At 42.5% G+C, this 22,307-nt stretch overlaps 2 protein-coding genes across 2 annotated transcripts in view; both read right to left on the minus strand.

Annotated features, from left to right (window-relative positions):
- Positions 1 to 1,742: 1,742 nt before the first annotated feature.
- LOC149934328 (uncharacterized) lies at positions 1,743 to 2,288 on the minus strand. The gene has a single exon (XM_090153416.1). It carries the CDS (start codon positions 2,286 to 2,288, stop codon positions 1,743 to 1,745), a length of 546 nt encoding a protein of 181 aa, XP_090009542.1.
- Positions 2,289 to 10,508: 8,220 nt separating this feature from the next.
- Positions 10,509 to 22,307, minus strand: part of LOC149934329 (uncharacterized) — a 79,585-nt gene continuing 67,786 nt past the window's right edge. Inside the window, exons 2-5 of the mRNA XM_090153419.1 lie at positions 11,414 to 11,535; positions 10,775 to 11,232; positions 10,593 to 10,712; positions 10,509 to 10,519 (exon numbers count right to left, since the gene is read on the minus strand). Of these exons, the coding sequence (XP_090009545.1) occupies positions 10,509 to 10,519; positions 10,593 to 10,712; positions 10,775 to 11,232; positions 11,414 to 11,535 (711 nt within the window). The remainder of the gene's footprint in view (positions 10,520 to 10,592; positions 10,713 to 10,774; positions 11,233 to 11,413; positions 11,536 to 22,307) is intronic.

Raw genomic sequence — 22,307 nt, forward strand, 5'->3', positions numbered from 1 at the left:
GCTTCAAAAACTTATATTTTCTCGGCGTTATTGATTAAATTATAAATCGTGAAAAGACGGGCTTATGAAGTGAAACACACTGATTTTAAATTCGTTTACAGAATTAAAATATGAGAAGTGGTTGAGGTTAGAGCGCGACCCAAAAAAGGCCTAAAAGTCACTCAAGCTGAGTTGACGTCTTCCACGACCAAACCGGTAAATTGCGAATATACGCGCAGCAGAGGTGGAAATGGGGAAAAAAGATGAGCTCTAAATATACTCCGCTGCCGCGGAGTATAATTCGGATACCATTTTGACGAATTCTAACAGTTTAAAGTAAGTTGTAGTATTTATTTAACTGGATTAACTGGGCAAGTTAATGAAATAATTTATAAATTTATATTATAGGGAAAATTGCCTTTTTTTTGTCAAGGCCAAATGTTTTCGCAGCTAGCGTAAGAATGAGAAGCCATATTTAGTGACTGCTGCATTTCAAATTAGTAATGGCCATAAAAGTCAAATTAAACGCTGCTACTGCGAATGTAAAGCCGGGAAATGTGGTACATGCAACCATTTGATGTCACTCTTAAGACTACTAGTGATTCTGAAGGAAAAAGAGATTTAAGATCCACCTCAACAGGTATCATGCACGGAACTACCGCAGAAATTTAACCGTCCTCGAACATCAACAATAATACCAATGGCCCTATTGGATGTAAACTTTCAATCACCGAGGGAAGGTGGGAGTGTAAAACCTTTGCATTGCCGATTATACGAAAGCCGAGCGAAGCCCCGCACTGCTGAACAAGTTGAAGCTGCCCTGTTGAAACTACACGCTTCATTCCAATCGACAAAATCAGATGATGAGGATGATATGTTTTCATGTATTCCCCTTCCCAACTCAGCTAAATGGGTAGAAACCAAAATGGGAAATGCATCTCAAAACTCACCAATGAGTTACCAACTGAGTTTAAATACTGCGGGGTAAGATGTAGTACATACACTAGTGAGATATGAAATTATCCACCAGGAACGTAGATCTTGAAATTCCTGCTTTTGCTACAACCTTAATATAATTACCAATTGAAGGAGTTTATTTCCCTCTTCAATTTGAAGAAAATATCATGTTTTTGGTATGTGGTTGTTTGCATATTTTACATTTAAGACCAATCTTTAAATAATCATTTTGGTATTTGAATTTCAGAAAAATGTAATTTCTATTGAGGATGCAAAAGATATAGAAAGAGACACTAAAAGTCAATCTGATTCAACACTTTGGAAGAAGATCTACTAGACTAAGTTCCTCAAACTTCGGAACTGTCTGCAAGAGGCGTAGGGAAGAATGGAGTAAAACTGGGGTAAAAAATATAGTAGAACCCAAAGATATAGGCCAATTAAATTCAATTAAATATGGAAAAAAATTCGAACCAATTGCGAGAAACAAATATATCCAAGAAATGAACAATTTGGGTCATGATGTAAGTTTCTCCAGCTGGTTATGTAATAAATCCACAGAAATACTGGCTCGGAACATCACCAGATGGCTTTGTTTATGATCCAAGAGAAGCTAATCCCTTTGGGATCATCGAAATAAAGGCCCCTTCTTCCTTACGTGATGAAAACTCATCTAAATTAGTGATTAGTGATGGCTACCATGTAAAGCTACAAGATGGTGACTTACAAATGGATAAAACCCACAACCACTACCACCAAATAAAGGGACAAATGGCGCTATCTGGCTACTCCTGGTGTGACTATATTGTTTACCTATCGCTTATTGGTATTGGTCTGTCAAATATGTGCCACCCTTTAATTCTCTGTATTCGGCGCTCCACATGAATACGTAGAGCTGCAATCTTCTGGGTTTCTTCTAATTCTTTCTTTTCAAATTGATCTCGTGCTCCAAGAAATGGAAGGATGTTGAGGGTAACCTTTTTTTCGTTTAACATTTCCTCAATTAAGAACCCTTTATCGGCCATTACACTGTCATTCTCATCAAAGTCTAACTCACAAAAACCACTTCGTTGCGTTAGTTCTTTATCGGATATACTGCCAGTGTACAAACCTGATACGAATGTCACAAATCCATTTGGGCTGATTCCAATTAACGCTTTATATGTGTTGCATGATTTGTAGTTAGAGAAAGTACCCGATTGCAAAACTAATGAACTCGGCACTTCACACTTAATTTCAGATGCATCTAAAATCACGCGAGTGGTAGGGTACGTAGATTTGAACTCTTCTGGCATATTTGCCTCTACTTGCTCTCGTGTAGGCCAGATACTAATTTGACTAAGTTGTAAATACATGAAGTTGATCCATGTATTGAAAATATTACTGACTGACGCTTTAGAAATTCCAAATCTGTCAGCTAGGTCTCACAAAAAGGCCTAAGCGTAACCTCATCAGTACCATATAAAACTGATCAACCACACTAATTTTTTTACTACGTAGTCCCGGAGACACATTGGTGTTGTTAGCACTTTGAGATCCTTTCCAATAAATGATGTTTTCTCCGTCTGGTCCAGGATCAAGAAAAACATATAGCTGCATAACTTTTTAGTAGTTCAGCAATCCGGTGTAAAAGGCAACCGCTTCATCATCAGTTTTGATACTTTCTAAACTGGGAGTTAACTTCTTTAGTTGTTGTTCAAGGGTCTTTACATTCTTCGATTTAGCTTCTAATCGCTTTTCTACGTGCAATAATTTAAAGTTTTTTATCTGCAATGCTAACCTTAAATCATTCACCTGCAGTTTCAAGTTTGAAACCTCACCTTTTAGTGCAGCATTTTCACGCCTCACATCTTCATCATTGTTTGCAGCTTCCATTACTGCAACGTTAAGAATATTATTTTATGTGGACGGTTCAGTACATGGAAACACTTCTTTTGCGGTTGGAACTTGGTTGGAAGTAATGTCTCTTAAAACAATTGGGTTTCTAAAATTCCATAAAAAATTAGAAGGGATTGCAGTCTTCTTCAGGTATCGTTTACCATTAGGTGTCGGAGCTGCAAAGTCAGTCTCTTCAAAATGATTGGAACATACACATATTTCTTTTTTTCTCGGAACTTCATGATATGATACCGTTAAAATAAAATCAAAATTAAAATTGGAAAAAATAAGGTAAGTTTAAAATCTTACTTTATCTCCAAGACCTCTCGGTTTACAATCCAGTACACAGCAAAATCTACCCATAGAAAGCCAAGGCTTGAGCTAAAATTTAGGATCTGTGGTCTAATTAGTTACTTATAACCGAAATTTGTGGATAACTTTTAAAGCACACGTTTCTACCTAACTTATACTACAAAAATTAAAGTAAAAAGCGAAATATCTCTAAAGAAAGTACTATATAAAACCGTAAAAAACAAGACAATGTGGATAATTAAAAAATCGCCAACGAACTAAATAATTTTCTCCAGAAGGGGAGGAATTCAATTTCATGACCGATGGCTCCATCTCTGGATAGAAAATTGCATTAAAATCAATCCGAATTTCCTTCACAGTAAACCCACCTATTAGATTTACAATGAAACTAATGTGGTCTAAAGTACGCGAGAATTCCGCCTAAACCGACATATCTGGTTTCAGAAAGATAGGCGGAATATCATGTATTTTTAATGTTACTTATGGTTATACTTAGTGAAAAAATTTATTTAATTTTTGAATAGCTTGCCTTAATTTAAATTAACTTGATTACTAAATAAACTAAGAGATAAGTAGTAAACATTTTTCATAATAATCAAGATAAACCCTGTTGGAACGCGCTGATTAATACCTTACTAAACGATTCGCTATCTATCTATATTATAAATAGCGTTTGGTACGTTGGTCGTCGTCGTACGTCCGAGCTTTCAGGAATGTTTGCTTAGGCTGTCACGACTCAAGAAGCCAAAGGCGGGCCGGCGAAGAGAAGGCCAGCGCGGGACGGTGAGAGAAGCTGCTGCCTTTCGCTTTGTTAGTGGCTCAACTATAGCCTTTTCTGTGTTTTTGTTCAGTCAGTAAGGGTACCGAAGGCGGGGCGGCGAACCGGGCGAAGGCAGGCGGCACGGTTCGACTAGCCTATAGGCAGAGATAGCGAGGCGCCAACGTATACCTCGGGAATACCGGTCCTCTAAAATTTACAGTCCGTGCTTACCCTGTTAAGCCGGTCGAGTGGTAAAATTTGCGGGTATAGGTAGTTCCTCCTCTTTTTCCACTCCATTCTGTGGTCGAGAAAACCTATTAGCTCAGTTTCTCGGATTCCTTTTACTCAGTGAGGGCAGCAGTATGTAACATTGTCCAAGCTCGGAGGAGGAATGCGGCAACCTTTTCGACACTCCCGGCCTTTCCGCCGTTCTGCGAGGCGAGGCGGTCTCTTATTTGTTTCTGTTCGTCATGAGGGGGGAGCAAATATGCCATTGGGTAATGGGGGTTTACAGGCGAACAGGGGGTTTACAGAGGTACAGGGCGTTTACAGGGGTACAGGGGGTTTGCGACGAGAGAGAAAGCCGAGTTTTTTGTTATTTTTGCGGAAAAAAGGGAACCCCGGTAATTATGGCATGAGGAAAAGGGGGAGGGGTGCTTTACTGGGGGGTTGTAACGAGAGAGAAAGGCGAGTTTTTAAATAATTTTGGCGAGGGTAAAAGGGTACCCCGGTAATTCAGGCATGGGAAAAGGGGGACGGGGTGCCTCATTGGGGGGTTTGGGTCACGGGAGAAAGACGAGTTTTTATGTTATTTTTGCGGGGTAGAAAGGGTACCCCGGTAATTATGGCATGAGGAAAAGGGGCAGGGGGGGCCTTACTGGGGTGGAGTGCCTCGAAACACACAACTAGCTGAGGGCCCAACCGTAGGGTGAGCTTCTCGGCTAGTCTATATTATAAGGAGCGCTTGGTACGTTGGTCGTACGTCCGAGCTTTCAGGAATGTTTTCTTAGTCTGTCATGAAGCCAAAGGCCGGAAAGCCAGCGCGGGACGGTGAGAGAAGCTACTGCATTTCGCTTCGTTAGTGGCTCAACTATAGCCATTTTAGTGTTTTTGCTTAGTCAGTAAGGGTGCCAAAGGCGGGGGGCGAACCGGGCGAAGACAAAGGCGGCACGGGACAGAGATAAACCGGGATTGCCTTTAACTTTGTTACTGGTCGTGGTTCGACTAGCCTATAGGCAGAGATGGCGAGGCGCCAACGACGTCTCCCCCGCCTCCCACGCTATGGTATTTATAGTGACCTTGAATCACCGACGTTCGGGCTTTAGATTAGTCACTAACGAAATCGGGACTGCCTTACCCTGTTAACCCGGTCGAGTGCTAAAATCTGCGCGTATGGGTAGTGGCTCCTCTTTTTCCACGCTATTCTGTGGTCGAGAAAACCTATTAGCTCGGTTTCTCAGAGTCCTTATACTCAGTCAGGGCAGCAGTAGGTAACATTGTCAAAGCTGGGAGGAGGAATGCCGCAAGCGTTTCTACACTCCCGTCCTTTCCGACGTTCTGCGAGGAGAGGCGGTCTCTCAGTCTCTTCAAATTTTTGGGGACGAGCGTACTGGTGTGGAGTGCCTCGAAACACACAACTAGCTGAGGGCCCGCCTGAAAGGCGGGCTTCTTGGCTAGTGTATCAGATAAAGTACCGAAATCTGGAATTCTCAGGGTGGGTGTATTTCTGTTGAAGAAAATTGGAAGTGATATAGATATGCGATGTGTAAACAAAGAAAAAAAATATTTTATTGTGTAAATATATTTTTTAAAGCATATTCTATTTGTCGCACCGATAACGTTTTTTCTTCCATGTTTTTTAATGGTTAAATTTTCAGTAAAAAAACAGTCACGCAAAATGTAACCTTGCTCCAGTTCGTATTATGTTTCATCTTAAATAAACTTGATTTTATTGATTTAAAATGTTTACTCCGTCTTAATTTAGTTTCGTCTGGTGTGGAAGCTGCTTTTATCATTGAAGCGTAAAAACTTCAATAGGTTATGGGCCCAGAACGCTCCCACTGCGCCACCAAGATGTCGATGTTCCACTGAGGGTCTTTTCTCAACTGGTTCATGCTTCCTGGTCCACTGAATCCGGACGATGGACAGTCTCCTGCGCCAAGACATAGACAGACTGTCTGGTCCCGAGAACTGGCGTAGCTGGAAGAGACAAGTCAGCGATGTCCTGATAATCCGAGATGTCTACGGTATTATCACAGGCGATTGGACAAAACCGATCAGAACCACGTCAAAAGAAGAAACGTATGCGGCTGATTTCAAGAAATATCAAGTAGCGGTCAGCGTAAGCCGTATAGTCATTTGGTCAGCGTTATTCCATAAAGTCCAGAACATGATTGCTGACTGCGAGACGCCCAAAGAGGTATGGGACAAGCTCCTCGAGATTTTCGAGCAGAAGTCATCGAACTGGCTCCGGAAGCTTCTAGCTAAATTAATTCGAACCACAAAGTCCCCTGAAGTTGATATGGCAACACACCTTGCTCAAAGGCGTTTGTTGTGGGCTGACATCCTGACCACCGCTAAGAGAGAGAAGGATATCTCTTTTGATGACTGCATTCTGGTTGCTTGCATTTTCGAGTCCTTTCCGCGTGATGAATACCGAGAGTTCAGCATGCTGTGGGATACACTGCCGGACGAAAAGCAGACTGTCGCCTTCTAATTGGTCGCGCAACACGAGATGACAACGCTTCAGCAGATTCATCTCGGCGAATAGCTCGTCGAGAAGGCAACGGGAACTCCGGACAGGCAACGAACCGGAACCCTCGGAAGAAATTGCCAAGGTGCTACAACTGTAATCAGCCAGGTCATTTTTCAAAAGATTGTAAGAAGCCCAGGAAACCTGTCAGAGGCAGCCGCAACACCTCAGAGGTCAATAGTAACGACGGTTACCTCGCAGTAAATGGCCCGATGGCTGGGTCATCCACCGAAAGCCGCTGGTACTTTGACTCAGGAGCAACACAGCATGTTTGCGAATGATGTGACCAAGTATGTCAACTTCCGTCCTTTCGATAGCCCAGCTTCGCTGCAAGTTGGTAACAAGGCGCGCATGAGAGCAGACTGAGAAAGGGACATCCGAATACGTTACAAAGACGGCAATATCGTTCATTGCGACGTTATCCATGAGTCTGGCATATTAGTGACTTTGCGTGCAACGTATTTTCACTCAAGGCTTCCATAAGACGTAATCCGAAGCTGGAGTTCCGAGCGTCATCAACTACCCGTGGGCTATACGACGTGAAGAGAGGCAAGCGTCAACTATGTCTTCCTGGGAAATTCGAATCTTTGTACCGTTTGGATATCACGGTAGACCAGCCGCAAACTCGGGTCTACCTTGCCGCAGATCCAGGAACGACAAGAAAGCTGATCTCCAAGTATGGCATGAACGCTTGGGTCACCAAGACAAACGCCATGTTGCTGCTACGTTGAAAAAGCTTGGATATGAAGTCACTGATTCGAAGGATACTCTATGCGAGGGCTGCGTCTATGGGAAGATGTCTCGTCAAAACTTCGGTACCCGTATTGTCAAGGCCACGAAACCTGGAGAAAGAGTCCATTCAGATCTCTGGGGGCCATCACCGACGCCATCGCTAGGAGGAAAGCACTAATACCTCCTCTTCAAAGACGAGTATTCCGGTTAACGAATGACAGATTTCCTGTCGAAGAAATCTGAAGTGGTTGACTATCTCAAGGAGTTTCTCGCTGTCTGCAAGAATTACGAACATATTGTCAGCGAACTGATCACCGATAATGGGACTAAATATGTCAACGAAGAATTTCGCCGTATCACTACTGAAGAGATTGGCCTACCTCATCGAAGGTCAATGCCATACACTCCGGAGCAAAATGGCGTCATGAAATCCTTAAGAGCCATGCTCCATTCCACACCTGATCAGCCGCCGAATCTCTGGGCCGAGGCTGTTAACACCACGACTTACATTCTCAACCGATCAGCACCGACTCGTATCGCTGGGAAGACTCCGCTTAAATTATGGTCTGAGAAAATTACACCGTCAATCAAGCATCTGAGAGTTTTCGGAACCGACTGCTATGTCCATATCCCAAAGGTGAATCGTAAGAAACTATCCAAGAAGGCTTACAAGGGTTTTCTGGTTGGATATGAATGAGATGCAGATGGATACCGGATCTACGTTCCAGAGCTAAGAAAAGTTATCCGGTCCCGAGACGTAAAATTCAACCCCGAGCAATGTTCCATCGAAACTTTTATTCCTAAATGTGATGTTGCCACCAGACAGGGCGAGCACTTGTCCGACGATTCGGATTGCGGAGACGAGACTACCAGATCCGTCAATGCCCAAGAAGACGAGACTACCAGATCCGTCAATGCCCAAGAAGACGAGACTACCAGATCCGTCAATGCCCAAGAAGACGAGACGACCAGATCCGTCAATGCCCAAGAAGACGAGACGACCAGATCCGTCAATGCCCAAGAAGACGAGACGACCAGATCCGTCAATGCCCAAGAAGACGAGACGACCAGATCCGTCAATGCCCAAGAAGACGAGACGACCAGATCCGTTAATGCCCAAGAAGACGAGACGACCAGATCCGTCAATGCCCAAGAAGACGAGACGACCAGATCCGTCAATGCCCAAGAAGACGAGACGACCAGATCCGTCAATGCCCAAGAAGACGAGACGACCAGATCCGTCAATGCCCAAGAAGACGAGACGACCAGATCCGTCAATGCCCAAGAAGACGAGACGACCAGATCCGTCAATGCCCAAGAAGACGAGACGACCAGATCCGTCAATGCCCAAGAAGACGAGACGACCAGATCCGTCAATGCCCAAGAAGACGAGACGACCAGATCCGTCAATGCCCAAGAAGACGAGACGACCAGATCCGTCAATGCCCAAGAAGACGAGACGACCAGATCCGTCAATGCCCAAGAAGACGAGACGACCAGATCCGTCAATGCCCAAGAAGACGAGACGACCAGATCCGTCAATGCCCAAGAAGACGAGACGACCAGATCCGTCAATGCCCAAGAAGACGAGACGACCAGATCCGTTAATGCCCAAGAAGACGAGACGACCAGATCCGTCAATGCCCAAGAAGACGAGACGACCAGATCCGTCAATGCCCAAGAAGACGAGACGACCAGATCCGTCAATGCCCAAGAAGACGAGACGACCAGATCCGTCAATGCCCAAGAAGACGAGACGACCAGATCCGTCAATGCCCAAGAAGACGAGACGACCAGATCCGTCAATGCCCAAGAAGACGAGACGACCAGATCCGTCAATGCCCAAGAAGACGAGACGACCAGATCCGTCAATGCCCAAGAAGACGAGACGACCAGATCCGTCAATGCCCAAGAAGACGAGACGACCAGATCCGTCAATGCCCAAGAAGACGAGACGACCAGATCCGTCAATGCCCAAGAAGACGAGACGACCAGATCCGTCAATGCCCAAGAAGACGAGACGACCAGATCCGTCAATGCCCAAGAAGACGAGACGACCAGATCCGTCAAGTATCCCGAGACGTGGCCTCCACACCCGTCGGAACGCACACTGAAGTCACTGGTCCTGTCCTTCGAGATCGATCGACACTGAAGAGAAGGAAAAATGTCTTCTGTACCTGTACACTAGTGGGCAAGGTCTTTCTTATCTGCGATGAACTTCCGAAGACTGCCGAAGAGGCACGTTCCAGTCACGACTCTGAAGAATGGAAGCAAGGTATGGACGAAGAGCTATCAGCCATGGCGGAGCACGCAGTCTACGATTTGGTTAATCAACCACTGAATTAAAGCATCATTGCGAATCGCTGGGTAAATATTTATGTCACCGTACAAATTAGAATAAAAATTAAAAATACTTGGAAAACCAATAATTTAAAAAAATCTTAAATACACTATTTTAAAATTTACTTTTAAATTAAGAATAAATTTATAATTTTTTTTAAATATACAATATCATTTTAAAAACCCGGCCTAGTTTTTTCGAAATACAATTTTTTTAAATTTACTTTTAAATTAAGATTATTTATAAAACAAAATTTTAAACATATAATATAATTTTAAAATTCCGGCCTAGATCTGCTTTATATCTGTATTTATCCAATTGTTAAAGTGAGCAATTTAACAAATTGTACCTTATTTCAAAACTTTTTTTGATTAAAAGATTTTTTATAAATGAAATAAAATCTCTTATTTTGAACTGTGAATGGTCAACTCATGTCTTATGCAGTTGCCACTTTGGCTGAAATTCTTCCCGCAATTAAACCGACACGGATAAGGCTTCTCTCCGGTATGGATTCGCGAATTTTTTTTGTGTTGAGCTGTCACTAAAACACCGATCACAGTGCGCGCATTTGGACGGCTTGGCCCCCGAATGGATCCGTAAATGCGTGTTATGCGAAGAACGCTGCACAAAACTTTTCCCGCAAAAATTACACCGATATTTTTGTTCGTCTTTGCTTTGGTGGCGCAAGCTGTGCGTTTTGAATCTTTGTTGATCGGTGAATTTTTTTTTGGCAACGGATTTTAGTAATTTTGTCTAAATGACTGCATGTAATTTTTTGTACGCCACTGAAAGCCTTCAAATCAATCATAGCCTGGACAGACGCATTTTTGGAATTTGGGCTGTTCATAACCGTCTGCGTATTTGACTCGGCGGGAGAAGTGAACTTGCGCGGCACCTCGTTGAAGGATGTTGCCCCCTGTGGTGCCGTCGGACTGCTGAATGACGTATCATTGTCCACGGATCGACGGCCGTCGACTGTTCAGAGACTGGAATTGTTGACGAGGCTGAAATGGACATTCCAAATTAGTAAGTGGAAATTGACGATAAATGTAATAAATATAGTTACTCGTATCACTTGTGGCGCCTTGTTCATCCAGCGAACAGGTTTCGACGTCGATTACCGGCGACACAGCGCCTTGCCGGCTGATGGAATACAGATTAATGGCCGCTTGCCAGTCGTCTTCAGTCATATTGGGGTAGGTGGACATAAGACGTGGTGTTGGACTCGGCATCGTGAATGACGTGTTTTGTTGGTAGTGCAACTCATAGAGCGATGAAGATATCTGGAATGGCGCTTGGTGGTTGTTTCCGACTAACACGCGCCACTGGTACCCTGTTGAAGGTTGGGGCAGCAAACACCGGTTGAAATATCCAGAGTAAAATACTTGGCCAGGAACGGAGGCTACTGAATATCCCGCGCCAGGAAGTGAAGTCCTGGTCATGAGTTCTCGTAGTATGTCCGATCCGGCTTCGTGTGACGGTGGTTGATGTCCCCTTGTTGCCTGCGCGGAATCTGTATTGTAACTGAGGAAGAGCCAGAAATAAGGATTATCTCCAATATCGTGTAGTTTAACACAGTTAATTATACATAATTGAAACTACCACAAATGGTCTTAAGTGCGCGAGTGTATTAACCAAATTGTGTTGACCATACTAAATAGAGGTCTTTTCACGCGTGATATTTGGAAGTTATTAATATACTCACGTTTCCATTACGGTCGGGGGAAGAACTGGGGCGAATCTAAAAGGTGCATCACGTCCAAATGTTAGAAAAGCAGATTGCGGAGGTTCAGCAAGAGGGAGATGATTTGTAATCGAATTATCCGCCTTAAAAACAAGTTATGTTAGTACTTATTTAGCTTAGTGTCTGATGGCTTATTAAAGGATTACTCGTTCGTTAGATTAAGGAAATATAAGTTTAATAGCATACATAAGTAAGAGCGTTGGCCACTCGCGGCCGTACATTACGGGCGTAAAAAACAAGACAGTGGTTCTCGCCTTTCCTCTCCTGTCGCCGGTCAAAGGGGGGGGGGTCATCCCCTTGACCGTCGAGCGGGTCGCTCGAGAGAAAGTTGAGCTATTTAACAAAAGTAGTGACGCTATCGCCATCTATATCTTATAGTATTTGCGCGCTAACATTCAGCTTATCCTGCCTATATTGAATCTCCTGATACAATCGTTAATGGTAATATTCGTTAAAATTAACAGGAAAAAAAACAATGCAGTCATATTAACTTGATTGAAACAACGCAAAGTAACACTTCTAAAATAACATATAACTCAAATGAATTAACCCTAGTCTAAAATATAGTCTTTTAAGAAGCTGGGTCTTTTATTGTTGCGCTTGCTTCGGCGTACCTGAACTTCGTCTTCATCGTTGTCTACAGGAACGCTTATTGGCGACATCTGAAGCGGTGCCGCTTCAGATTCGTCTTCTTCAGAAGATTCACCGGAGGCGTAATCTTCTGTGTTATCTTTGATCGGAAACCTTTTGAGTTGGTCGACTGGCGCCGTATTCCTATAAAACTTGTTCGTGCGCTGATTTTCTGGCAAATCCTCGATGAGGTATCTATCGTATTTCAGTTTTTCAGAAACTACGTATGGACCTCTGTACTTGACCGCTGTTTTCAAGGGTTGTCCGGTCGCTTGAGGGTTTCTTTCCACGACCACTAAATCTCCTGGCTCAAACGTTTGAGCTTTAGCTCTTTTAGCGTTGTACCGAAAACGCTGTTTCTCTTGATCAGCTCTAATATTTGAGATGGCTTCATCTCTCCGTTTTATCACCTCTTCGTCGAAAGTTTCGTCAACGGCAATAGCTACGAAATCGTCGGTCGGATTGCGAGACTTGAAGTTCCGCAAAAGTGAAAATGGGGTGCATTTAATCGCGCTATGGATCGTATTATTAATTCCCCACTGTATCTGGTGTATATGGGTATCCCAATCTTTTTCGTCCGGTCGGCTGCTCATACTCGCTATCGCTGGAGTTAGTTGTCTATTTACTCTTTCGATTTGACCATTCCCGCGTGGCGTCGCAGTGGCGTTCGTGATGTGTTTGACATTTGCTAAACGGCAAAGGTCTGTTATAGCTTTTCCGGAGTAAGATGTCCCCTGGTCTGTGATCAACCGTTGCGGGGCTCCAAACATTCCTATAATGTCTTCCAAGAAGCGTCTCGTGGCGGCCATTCCTGTGTCCCTCACTGCCCGTAAAATCGTGAATTTCGTAAATGCATCTATGGCTGCTATGAGGTATGTATTTCCTCTTACGCTACAGACGAACGGGCCCAGATGATCGACGTGTACCGTGTGGAATGGTACGCCCACTTTGTCTATTGAGTGCAAGAATCCAGTTTTTTTTCCAGCAGGGCGCTTATGAAAAAGGCACTCCAAGCATCCCGAGATATACCTCCGTACGTAACGGCGAAGTCTTGGGAACCAGTTTTTTTCAGAAATCTTGAGGCATGTCTTCTCTACTCCTACGTGTCCTATGTCGTCGTGGCAGTTTTTTACAATACGCCACCTCGCTTGGTCTGGTACTACCCATAAAAGTTTGTCTTCGTTGTTTTTCGTCTTTCGTCAGCTTCCCACTTTTCGTTAGTTGCTCTTTAATCGCTCTTAATTTCGGATCACTGTATTGGGCGGCTGCTAACCAGTCTTCAGTGAACACCTGGGTGTGTAGTACAAGAACTCCATTGACTATACCCATTTCTTCCGGTTCGTTTGCTGGTGCTCGACTCAGGGCGTCTACGTGAGCCATGGCTGTGCCTGGTCGATGGATAACCTGGAAGGTAAATTCCTGCAGTTTTAACCACCATCTACCAACTCTTGGTACGATGTGTTTCTTTGCTAAAGTTGATCGTACCGAGCTACAGTCCGTAACAACGGTAAACTCTAACCCGATTAGGAAGGCTCTGAATTTCTCCAGGGTCCACACCACGGCGGCTCTGAATTTCTCCAGGGTCCACACCACGGCCAGTGTTTCTAACTCGCTGGAGTGGTACCTAGCTTCTTCCTTCGTTGTCTTTCTGCTGGCGTAAATTACTGGGTGCATTGTCTTGTCAGTATCCTGCTGCATAAGAATGCCAGCGATGCCCACCTGACTGGCATCTGTGTGGACTTCCGTGACGGCTGCTGGATCGTAGAGCCTCAACACTGGTCGTTGCGTTAAGTGCGATTTCAAGCTTTCGAAGGCTTGTTGCCGTTCCACCGTCCATTTCCATTCGGAATCTTTTCGCATAAGTCCTGAAAGTGGATCTGCTATGACTGCGAACCCTTTCACAAAACGGCGGAAATAACTTGCGAGTCCCAGGAATTGGCGAACCTCATGTACGTTCGTAGGTATAGGAAACTCCTCCACGCTCTGTATTTTGATGGATCCTGGTCGTATACCGTGTGCGTTGATTTCAAATCCAAGATAGGAGATATCATTCTGCAGAAAATGGAATTTCTTTAAGTTGAGTGTAAGTTTCGCTCTTCGTATGACCTTAAGAACGTCGACGAGATGATCTATGCCTTGATCCACCGTGGTCGAAGGTATAAGTATATCATCCATGTATGACAGTGCAAATGCGTATCGTTATGGACCCAACACTGTGTTCATTAAGCGCTGGAAGACATCGGGACCATTGACCAATCCAAATGGTAGGCTTGTAAATTCATAGTGCCCATCTGGCGTTACGAACGCTGTTTTCTCTTGCGAGTCCTTCCCCATAGGTATCTGGTAATAACCTGAAGCAAGGTCCAAACTCGTGAAGAATCTATTGCCTAGGAGTCGCTCTAATTGGTCGTCAATGAGTGGAAGTGGAGATGCGTTTTTCTTGGTTTTTCGGTTGACTCCTCGGAAATCGATACATATACGCTCCTCTCCGTTTTTTTTTCTTCACTATTAATATTGGACTTGCGTATGGCGAATTTGACTCTACTATGATACCTGCGTCCAATAGGGCAGACATCTGTTCTCGTACTCTCCCTCTTTCTGCGTATGATAGACGATATGGTCTATAAGCAACCGGTTCGTCGTCTGACACCTTGATTTCCATGGTGACATAGTCCGTTTTTCCCAATTCGTACAAATTATCGGCAAAACAATCTCTGAATTCGCCGTTAATGAGCTCGCATATACGTTTCTGGCTTTCGAGTGATACATTTTGGCCTACGTTAAATTCATCGACATCAAACCGTCGTCGCTTTCTTGGTTCGACATGTAATACATCCTCTGATGTTCGCTCGTTTTTTGCTTCGCAAGGCTCAGCTCGTACCATCCGTTGCCCACAGTCAATAGTAATATCGGACTCTGAGACGTTAACAACGGGTATACAGGTTTGTCCTTTCTTGTCCAACGTGTAAATTCCTCTCGGGACGCAATATTCTTTGCCCGGGAATAGTCGGATGTGTCCTTCAAGGTAAATATCTTGGTCGTAATCCGGGTTTTCTCTCGAAGTGAGCTCAATGAATCCTACGTAATTTGCCGGTATTACAGTCGCGTCTTTAGCCCATAAGTTTACATTTTGGGGTTTTAGTTCGGGAACTTTAAGATTCTTCAGACAATTATCCTCGTCGTTGGACTTGTGATTTTCCTCAAATAACCGAATTGTATTTTGTCGCTTCACAACCGTGACGTACGGTCGCTCGGTTAAGGGTTGCCCAATAATCAACGGTATGCGTTGGATTTCGTTGTTGACGACTAAAACATCAACGTTGGCTTCCGCCTCGTCTACCTTAACCTTTGCTCCTCGGATTATTCCTTCCGGTTTCGTTTGACCGACGCCATAGCCCCCAATTCGGAAATCTTCCTCAACGTCTTCGTATGTCAGCCCTAATCGTAGGGCTTCTTGCTTTCGTATAAGAACGCACTTGCTCCCCAAATCAATATACGATTTGATTGGATGTCCGTTGAGAACAGCGTCCTTGAAGTACTTTTGATTGTCATCTTGACTTGTTTTTCGGTCGTCAACGTGAAGGGTGTGTTTAGGGGTTGTCTTTTGATCGGTTCTCGTAGTTACTTCTTTACAATCTTTGGTGTCGTGTATGGTACGCTTACAGATTTCACACCTTGACTTGCGTGGTGGCTTTGGGCAATCCTTCCCGAAATGGCCATAATTACGCTTGTTCGGATTTTCCCTATTGCGGTCGAATGAGACTTTCTTTTTGACGTAGTCAGAATGCCGTTGGGTGTTTACAATTTGTCGGAATGCTCATTGGATGTTTTCAATCTGGATTCCAACTGAGTTATGCATTGTAGCAGTGCTGGTGGTGACGAAAATTCACGTACACTGAGAGCGGTGATCAGAGAGTCGTCATTTAATCCCGTTATTAAGTATTCTATCATGGTTGTTTCGGACAGACCACACATTCTGGCCTTGGCCACTTTATCATGGTAATAACGCTCAACTGCTTCGCCGGGCTTACGCCTCCGATTTTCCATCTCTCGGTACAGCTGCTGCGTGCTCCTTGTAGACGGAAACCACGTCGTTAGTTCCGCCTTCCACTCGTCCCAGGTACGTACAGCGGAGTCCAAACCATCGAACCAAATTCTAGCAGTTCCTTTTAGCTTCGGTAAGGCATTATTTATCGTGAGTCGTTCTGACCATCCGTACGCGGTCGCGATTTCGTCCACCTTTTGAGTCCACATCCTAGCCGTTTGATGCGTGGCTTTCTCCGGGTCGAAATCTGGAATTATTTGACTACCTTGCGGCCCTTGTCCCCAGTGATGATGCTCTGTTTGAGTAGCAGAATTTTGATTGACCGCCAACATTGTTTCTTTAATCGTATTTGCGATCATAATGATTTCAAAATCAGTTAGTGAAATAAAGCCTGGTGGAGCTGCGCCTTCGCCGTTTCCGTTCATGTTGAAAATTCCACTCAGATGTGACTCAAAATCGTGAGAGCGATATCTTCTGCTGGAAATGTTCTGTTCGTTGGGATCGTATATTTCGGTTGAAATATTCGATTCGTCGAATAATTCAGTTAAATTTACTTCGTAGTTGCGTACAGCTAAATTATCGTTGGGTTTAATTCGTGACCCCTCGTTATAATTTAATTTAGCTGTATGTCGATTGCTACTTTCAATCTGATTTCATTCTTTAAATTTTTGGTCTTAGCGTCCAGTATCCCACTTCTGATGTGTTAGTACGTATTTAGCTTAGTGTCTGATGGCTTATTAAAGGATAACTCGTTCGTTAGATTAAGGTAATATAAGTTTAATAGCAAACATAAGTAAGAGCGTTGGCCACTCACGGCCGTACATTACGGGCGTAAAAAACAAGACAGTGGTTCTCACCTTTCCTCTCCCGTCGCCGGTCAAAGGGGCGGGGGGGGGGGTCATCCCCTTGACCGTCGAACGGGTCGCTCGAGAGAAAGTTGAGCTATTTAACCAAAGTAGTGACGCTATCGCCATCTATATCTTATAGTATTTGCGCGCTAACAGTTAAATAACATAAATAAAAAAATTGATCTAAAAATACCAATTTTTTGATTCCCAGAGGCGGCTGGACATGTGGGCAGGCAGGAAAAATCCAACGGGGCTGCCACCAAAATTTTGCTTTGAGGCTGTTCGCTGTACTACGGAGGCCGGTGGGGCCACTCAAAAGTTTAATAAACAGATCTCATTTTAAAATGTTTTACAATTATTGAAATTTTTAAATGTTATTGGCGAGTCACTGTCAATTAAATTTTCTTATAAAATCTACTACTAAACTTGGCAATTAACTTTCTTTAAGTGGATGATTGTAGGAGAATGAAAGGGGAGGGGGTTTGATGTCATTTCCCAAAGCTTTACTAGCTATTAAAAGTACCATCTTTAATCCAAGATTTTTTTCTTTCCACTCGTTTATCCAGCGGTGCGTGTAAACATTTGGGGAAAGAACTTCCTGGGTGACCTTTATGCACATTAGAAATGTGATTCGGAAGGCTAAGCCACTTATCTCGTTTCTCAGCTTTAGTGTCACTGGCAGCGCAGAAATATAAATGGTTCGTAATACTTTGAGTCCTATTTGCTATTAAGGCACAATCTTTAATTCTACTTGCCACAGCTAGTTTTTTCTTCAAGGCTGAAATGGTAATGATAAAAATGTATTTCCAGCCCCAGAATATTTATCAACTATTTTACTTTTTGAAACATGCCAAGGATCAAATTCGTGAATTATGTCAGATCTTGTTTCTCTCATGTACTTGGTTATTTGAAGGTGCCGGTCAGTTATCAACCTTCTTATTTTCACTCCACGAGATCCAATGACTTTTAAACACCTCTTCAAACCTTCGAACTCCATTGCATTGCAATTTGCCACTTCGTTAGACTAAAAATACTTAGTTACATTAGTCCTCCAAATGCTAGTTCGTAATGAATATTTTCTCACCTGAACTAACTGGAATGTTATTATTTTATTAGTTTTGAGGTTCATCATGGAGTAGCTTCCATATTTTGCATTGTGACCTATGAGAATATACCAGCCCCCCCCCCCCTCAAATTTTAGTTTTTTTATAGGAAAAATAGGATTATAATTCTAAAAATATAAGACTTTATAGGACTATTTTTCAAAATTATAGGACTTTTTGGGGATTTTGCTAAAATTATAGCATGTTATAGGCTGTTTTTAATTAGGACCAAAGTAAAAAAACTAGTCACCAGGGCTCTCGTATCTCGAATCTCCTCCAAGATTAATATCATCATCATCCAATGTTAAACACTCAGTGATGTTATCAGCTTCTTGTTTTTTCCACACTTCCTTAATAGATGGATAAAGATAATGTTTTTGAAGGTGGGTTGGCGGAGTGGTTAGCACTTTCACCTCGCAGCAAGAGGAGCCGGGTTCGATCCCAGCTTGTGGCACTGGGTGGAAATTCGGAACAACTCCTTCTGCGTTGAGTTTGCAAGTTCTCTCTCTCCATTGGTTTAAGGGGTTTTCCCCCGAGGTCTTCGGTTTCCCCTTCCATAAAAACTTGTTGAGGTTAACGGTAATAGTTAGTGTAGGGAGCTGTTGGCTCGATCGCGTGGCATGCAGGGCTTGCCCCCACCCTCCTACGCATTGTAACCCAACCACCTAAATTAAAGGCTTCAAAAGTCGCTTGATGACTTAGGCCTAAGGTGGTGCCTTGGGTATTAGCCTAGCTGATTATTATTATTATTATTATTAAAAAATAATTTGACAAAGAGAAACATTGAATATTTAGAGTTTTTAACATTTGTATGATATTGGTCGGGTGGTTTCCATTAAACAGCATGCCAGCTGCTAATAATAAATTTCCAATAGGCAATTTTCCATCGAAAGGCTGACTGTACCAGCAGTGTACGTGTCCATCAACGCAAAGAGATTCAACGCAAACCATTGACCCCTTTAAATATTTAACATTCGCAGCCGCTGCTCCAAAGCAGTTTCTACAAAATGCAAAAATTTGCATTAAGCAACTCATAAACACCAAGAGTTTTTTTTTCAGCTGGACCTTCCACAAATTCTTCATTACTCTCATCAATGTCAGAATCATTCCTATTATAAAAAAAAGTATTATTTATACCCAATTATATCATGATTACATTAAAGCTATAGTTACTCTGATTCTGAAGATGGTTCGTAGAATGAAGTATTATGGTCATCAGGAACCCAATCCTCAGTTCGGACATCATTAGGGACGTACTGAGTACTGGAATCTGTGTAATTCTTACAATGGCAATTACAACTCGGCTTCAGTTCATCCACTAAATGTAGGTTGCTTTCTACTCGCTTCTCTTGGTTGGTTTGCGTGCTTTTGAACGGAACTGCTTAGAAAATCTAACGGTTTGGACTTTTTTGGATTTAAATTGTTGATCCGTATTAGTAAAAGCATCTACGACATTATTTTCAGTCTCGACTAATACGGAGTTTTCAGTAGAATCCCAAGTTGAAACCTCTTCAATAATATCTGTTGATATCTCTGCAAATGTCTCGCTCGCAGCAAAAATGTTTTGAAGTTCCTAAATAATTCAATGAGTGTTTAAATTTGTCTAGATTATATGAACCAAACTCATTATTACCTGTTTCCTTTGCCTTTTTCGAATAAGGCTCCTTGTTGGTTTGTTTATTATTTTGTTTTCATATGAAAATATTGTTGGAATTGCACCTTTAGTCAGTCTTGCTTTACGTCTAGATGAGCTTGCTACACCAATAGACTGAAGAAATTCCGCATTTGAACTGAACTCGAAACAATTACTTTCAAAGTGTTTTTGACATAAAATAGAGTATTTGCTAGGTTTAAAGTTCTTTCTTTTCACTTTAGCCACTCATTTTTTTAATAGCGTTGGGTTTTCAAGCGGAAACGTGAAGAATCTTATTACCATAATTGCTGGACGATTTACAACCATACGCGCTACAAAACTTAACCATGATCTATTTTAACTTTTTTCTAGTTAATTTAAACGCTTACCTAATATAAAATACTTCTAAATAAGCGAATTACGCTGCAAAGGGTTAAAGAAAACACGATGGACTCTATAACACCCGACGCCGAGAAAGGTAATCCACCAAGTGACGTAGAAGTGCTAGCCCCATTCCTATCCCCCTTTTTCCGCGTTTTGAGAGAGGCGAGAGATAAAAGCTTGTATTGCGGGGAAACACGTCTTCCTTAAATGTAACCTTTAAATATTAGTCTTAGTCGATAGCTACGCCGGAAAAATTTTGTTTTGAAAACGAAAACATTTGAGAGAGTTGGTCGTTTTCGGTCTATCGAAATCTGGCAGCCTTGCCTGCCTTCCGGCCTGTATCTCCATACCGAAAATGGCCGACGATTACGCCCCCGAAAATATTTTACTAAACGGAGCGGCGGCGTTTTTGACCGTTATTTTGAATTATCGACTAAGACTATTTAATAAAACAGTAATTAATAACCTAATAACTAGGCCTAGTAATGGATAATTAATGGATTAATTTAGCCACATCATCACACGTTAATTTTTATCTTTTATTTTGGCAAATCCCCCCACACTTTCACTACGAATATCGCGCGTGCTCCAAACGCGTTAGTACTTAGAATAGATGTAGGAAAATCAATTTCCGGCGTAGATTCGTAGAGAAGCTGGATTGTTCACGTTCAATTTTAACCAAATGGTGCCGTTGTTGTCGGTTAAATGATGAGACTTAGTATGTTTTGAACCTTTGATTTTGAAAATTGGTTCTTTAAAAGTTTAAGTGATGGTAATTCTGGCATGGGGAAAGGGGGAAGGAGTACCTTACTAGGGTGGTTCGACTATGTGGAAAAGGGTACCACGAAAATTCTCGCATGGGAAAAAGGGGGAACTTACCGTGTCCACTTAGGATTTGCGTCAAATAATAGTTCGTGTTGAAGCTACCATTGACCTTAGGAAGTACTTCTTAGTTACCTTTCCTTTCTCACTCTCATCCCACGACTCCTGCCACCTTTGAGTCGTCACCTCATTGAGCCACCTTTTAATCACCAACTTAGTTGGCTTCATCTCCTTTTCCTCTGGAAGATCGGTTGCTGCATTGCAAGAAAGTCAGCCCTCTCATTCCCTGCACACCCAGTGTGCGACTTTATCCAAGTAAAGTTGACTCTAGTCTCCATCCGTTTTAACACCCTACGGATATCATGGCATAAGCCATGATTGTTTTTATGATTGCTTATTGCGTTTATAGCAAAAAGACAATCTGTAAAAACCGTTGCACCATCACCAGGACGTTGACCATGCGTCCTTAACCAGCAAATACCCTCATGTATTGCTAAGAGCTCAAGAGAAAACGCATCCACCTTACCATTAATGCGAGTGATCTCGTTATACACTTCCACACCATATCTGTACACAGCAAATGCCACCCCGGCACCCCACCGGACAACGAACCGTCAGTAAACACCTCTATCCCATTGCCATTGGGTAGTTGCTCTGTGATGTTTATAATGCTTCTGACCGCTTTGCACTGTTAAAAATAAAGGTCTTATTTTAGACTTCTAAAGTGCTTAAAACATTTTCCAATATTTCAGACCATTCAGGGTTTTATCATAGAACATATTTAAACCTTCTGCTCCCCAAATTCAGTCCTTTTGTGGAGGGTTTAAGTACTTATTTTACACTCTTTTATTCATTTTACTTCATAAACAGTGATAAGTTAATCCTTTTTAACTTTATTTTCAGTCCTTTATAGGCCCTTAATTAATACTTTTTATTTTTATTCAATACGACTCAATAGATTAACCATTAACATGGCCAGATTAAGCTGGTTTTCGCTAGGGGGAATTAGTCGTTGAACGAAGGGAGTTGATCACGTAAAGTATCATGTACTTCAAGTTTTTCATATACACGTAGCAAGAACTCTGTGCTGCCAATATTTGGGTTATAATGTTTGACGCCATAATCAATATCCCCTATATTTAAATCTGTTATCAAATTTTTAAAGACTTAACCTTCGTTTAATATTCCAGGTGATTGGAATTTCTTTGCATTTTATGTTATTTTAAAGAAAATATTAAAAAAGAAATAACGTAGTATTCAAATACTAGTCTCGAAATTGGTCCATATAACTTTTTTCTTCGCTTAAGGGAATTAAATTTGTATTCAAAAGGACTAAATGTTAGAACATAACATTATTATACCTTTACCACCAGGACTGGAAAAGGTTTAT

Source organism: Leiobunum rupestre, chromosome 7, assembly GCF_980474605.1.
Source record: "Leiobunum rupestre chromosome 7, qqLeiRupe1.1.hap1, whole genome shotgun sequence".
Classification (NCBI taxonomy): Eukaryota; Metazoa; Arthropoda; class Arachnida; order Opiliones; family Sclerosomatidae; genus Leiobunum; species Leiobunum rupestre.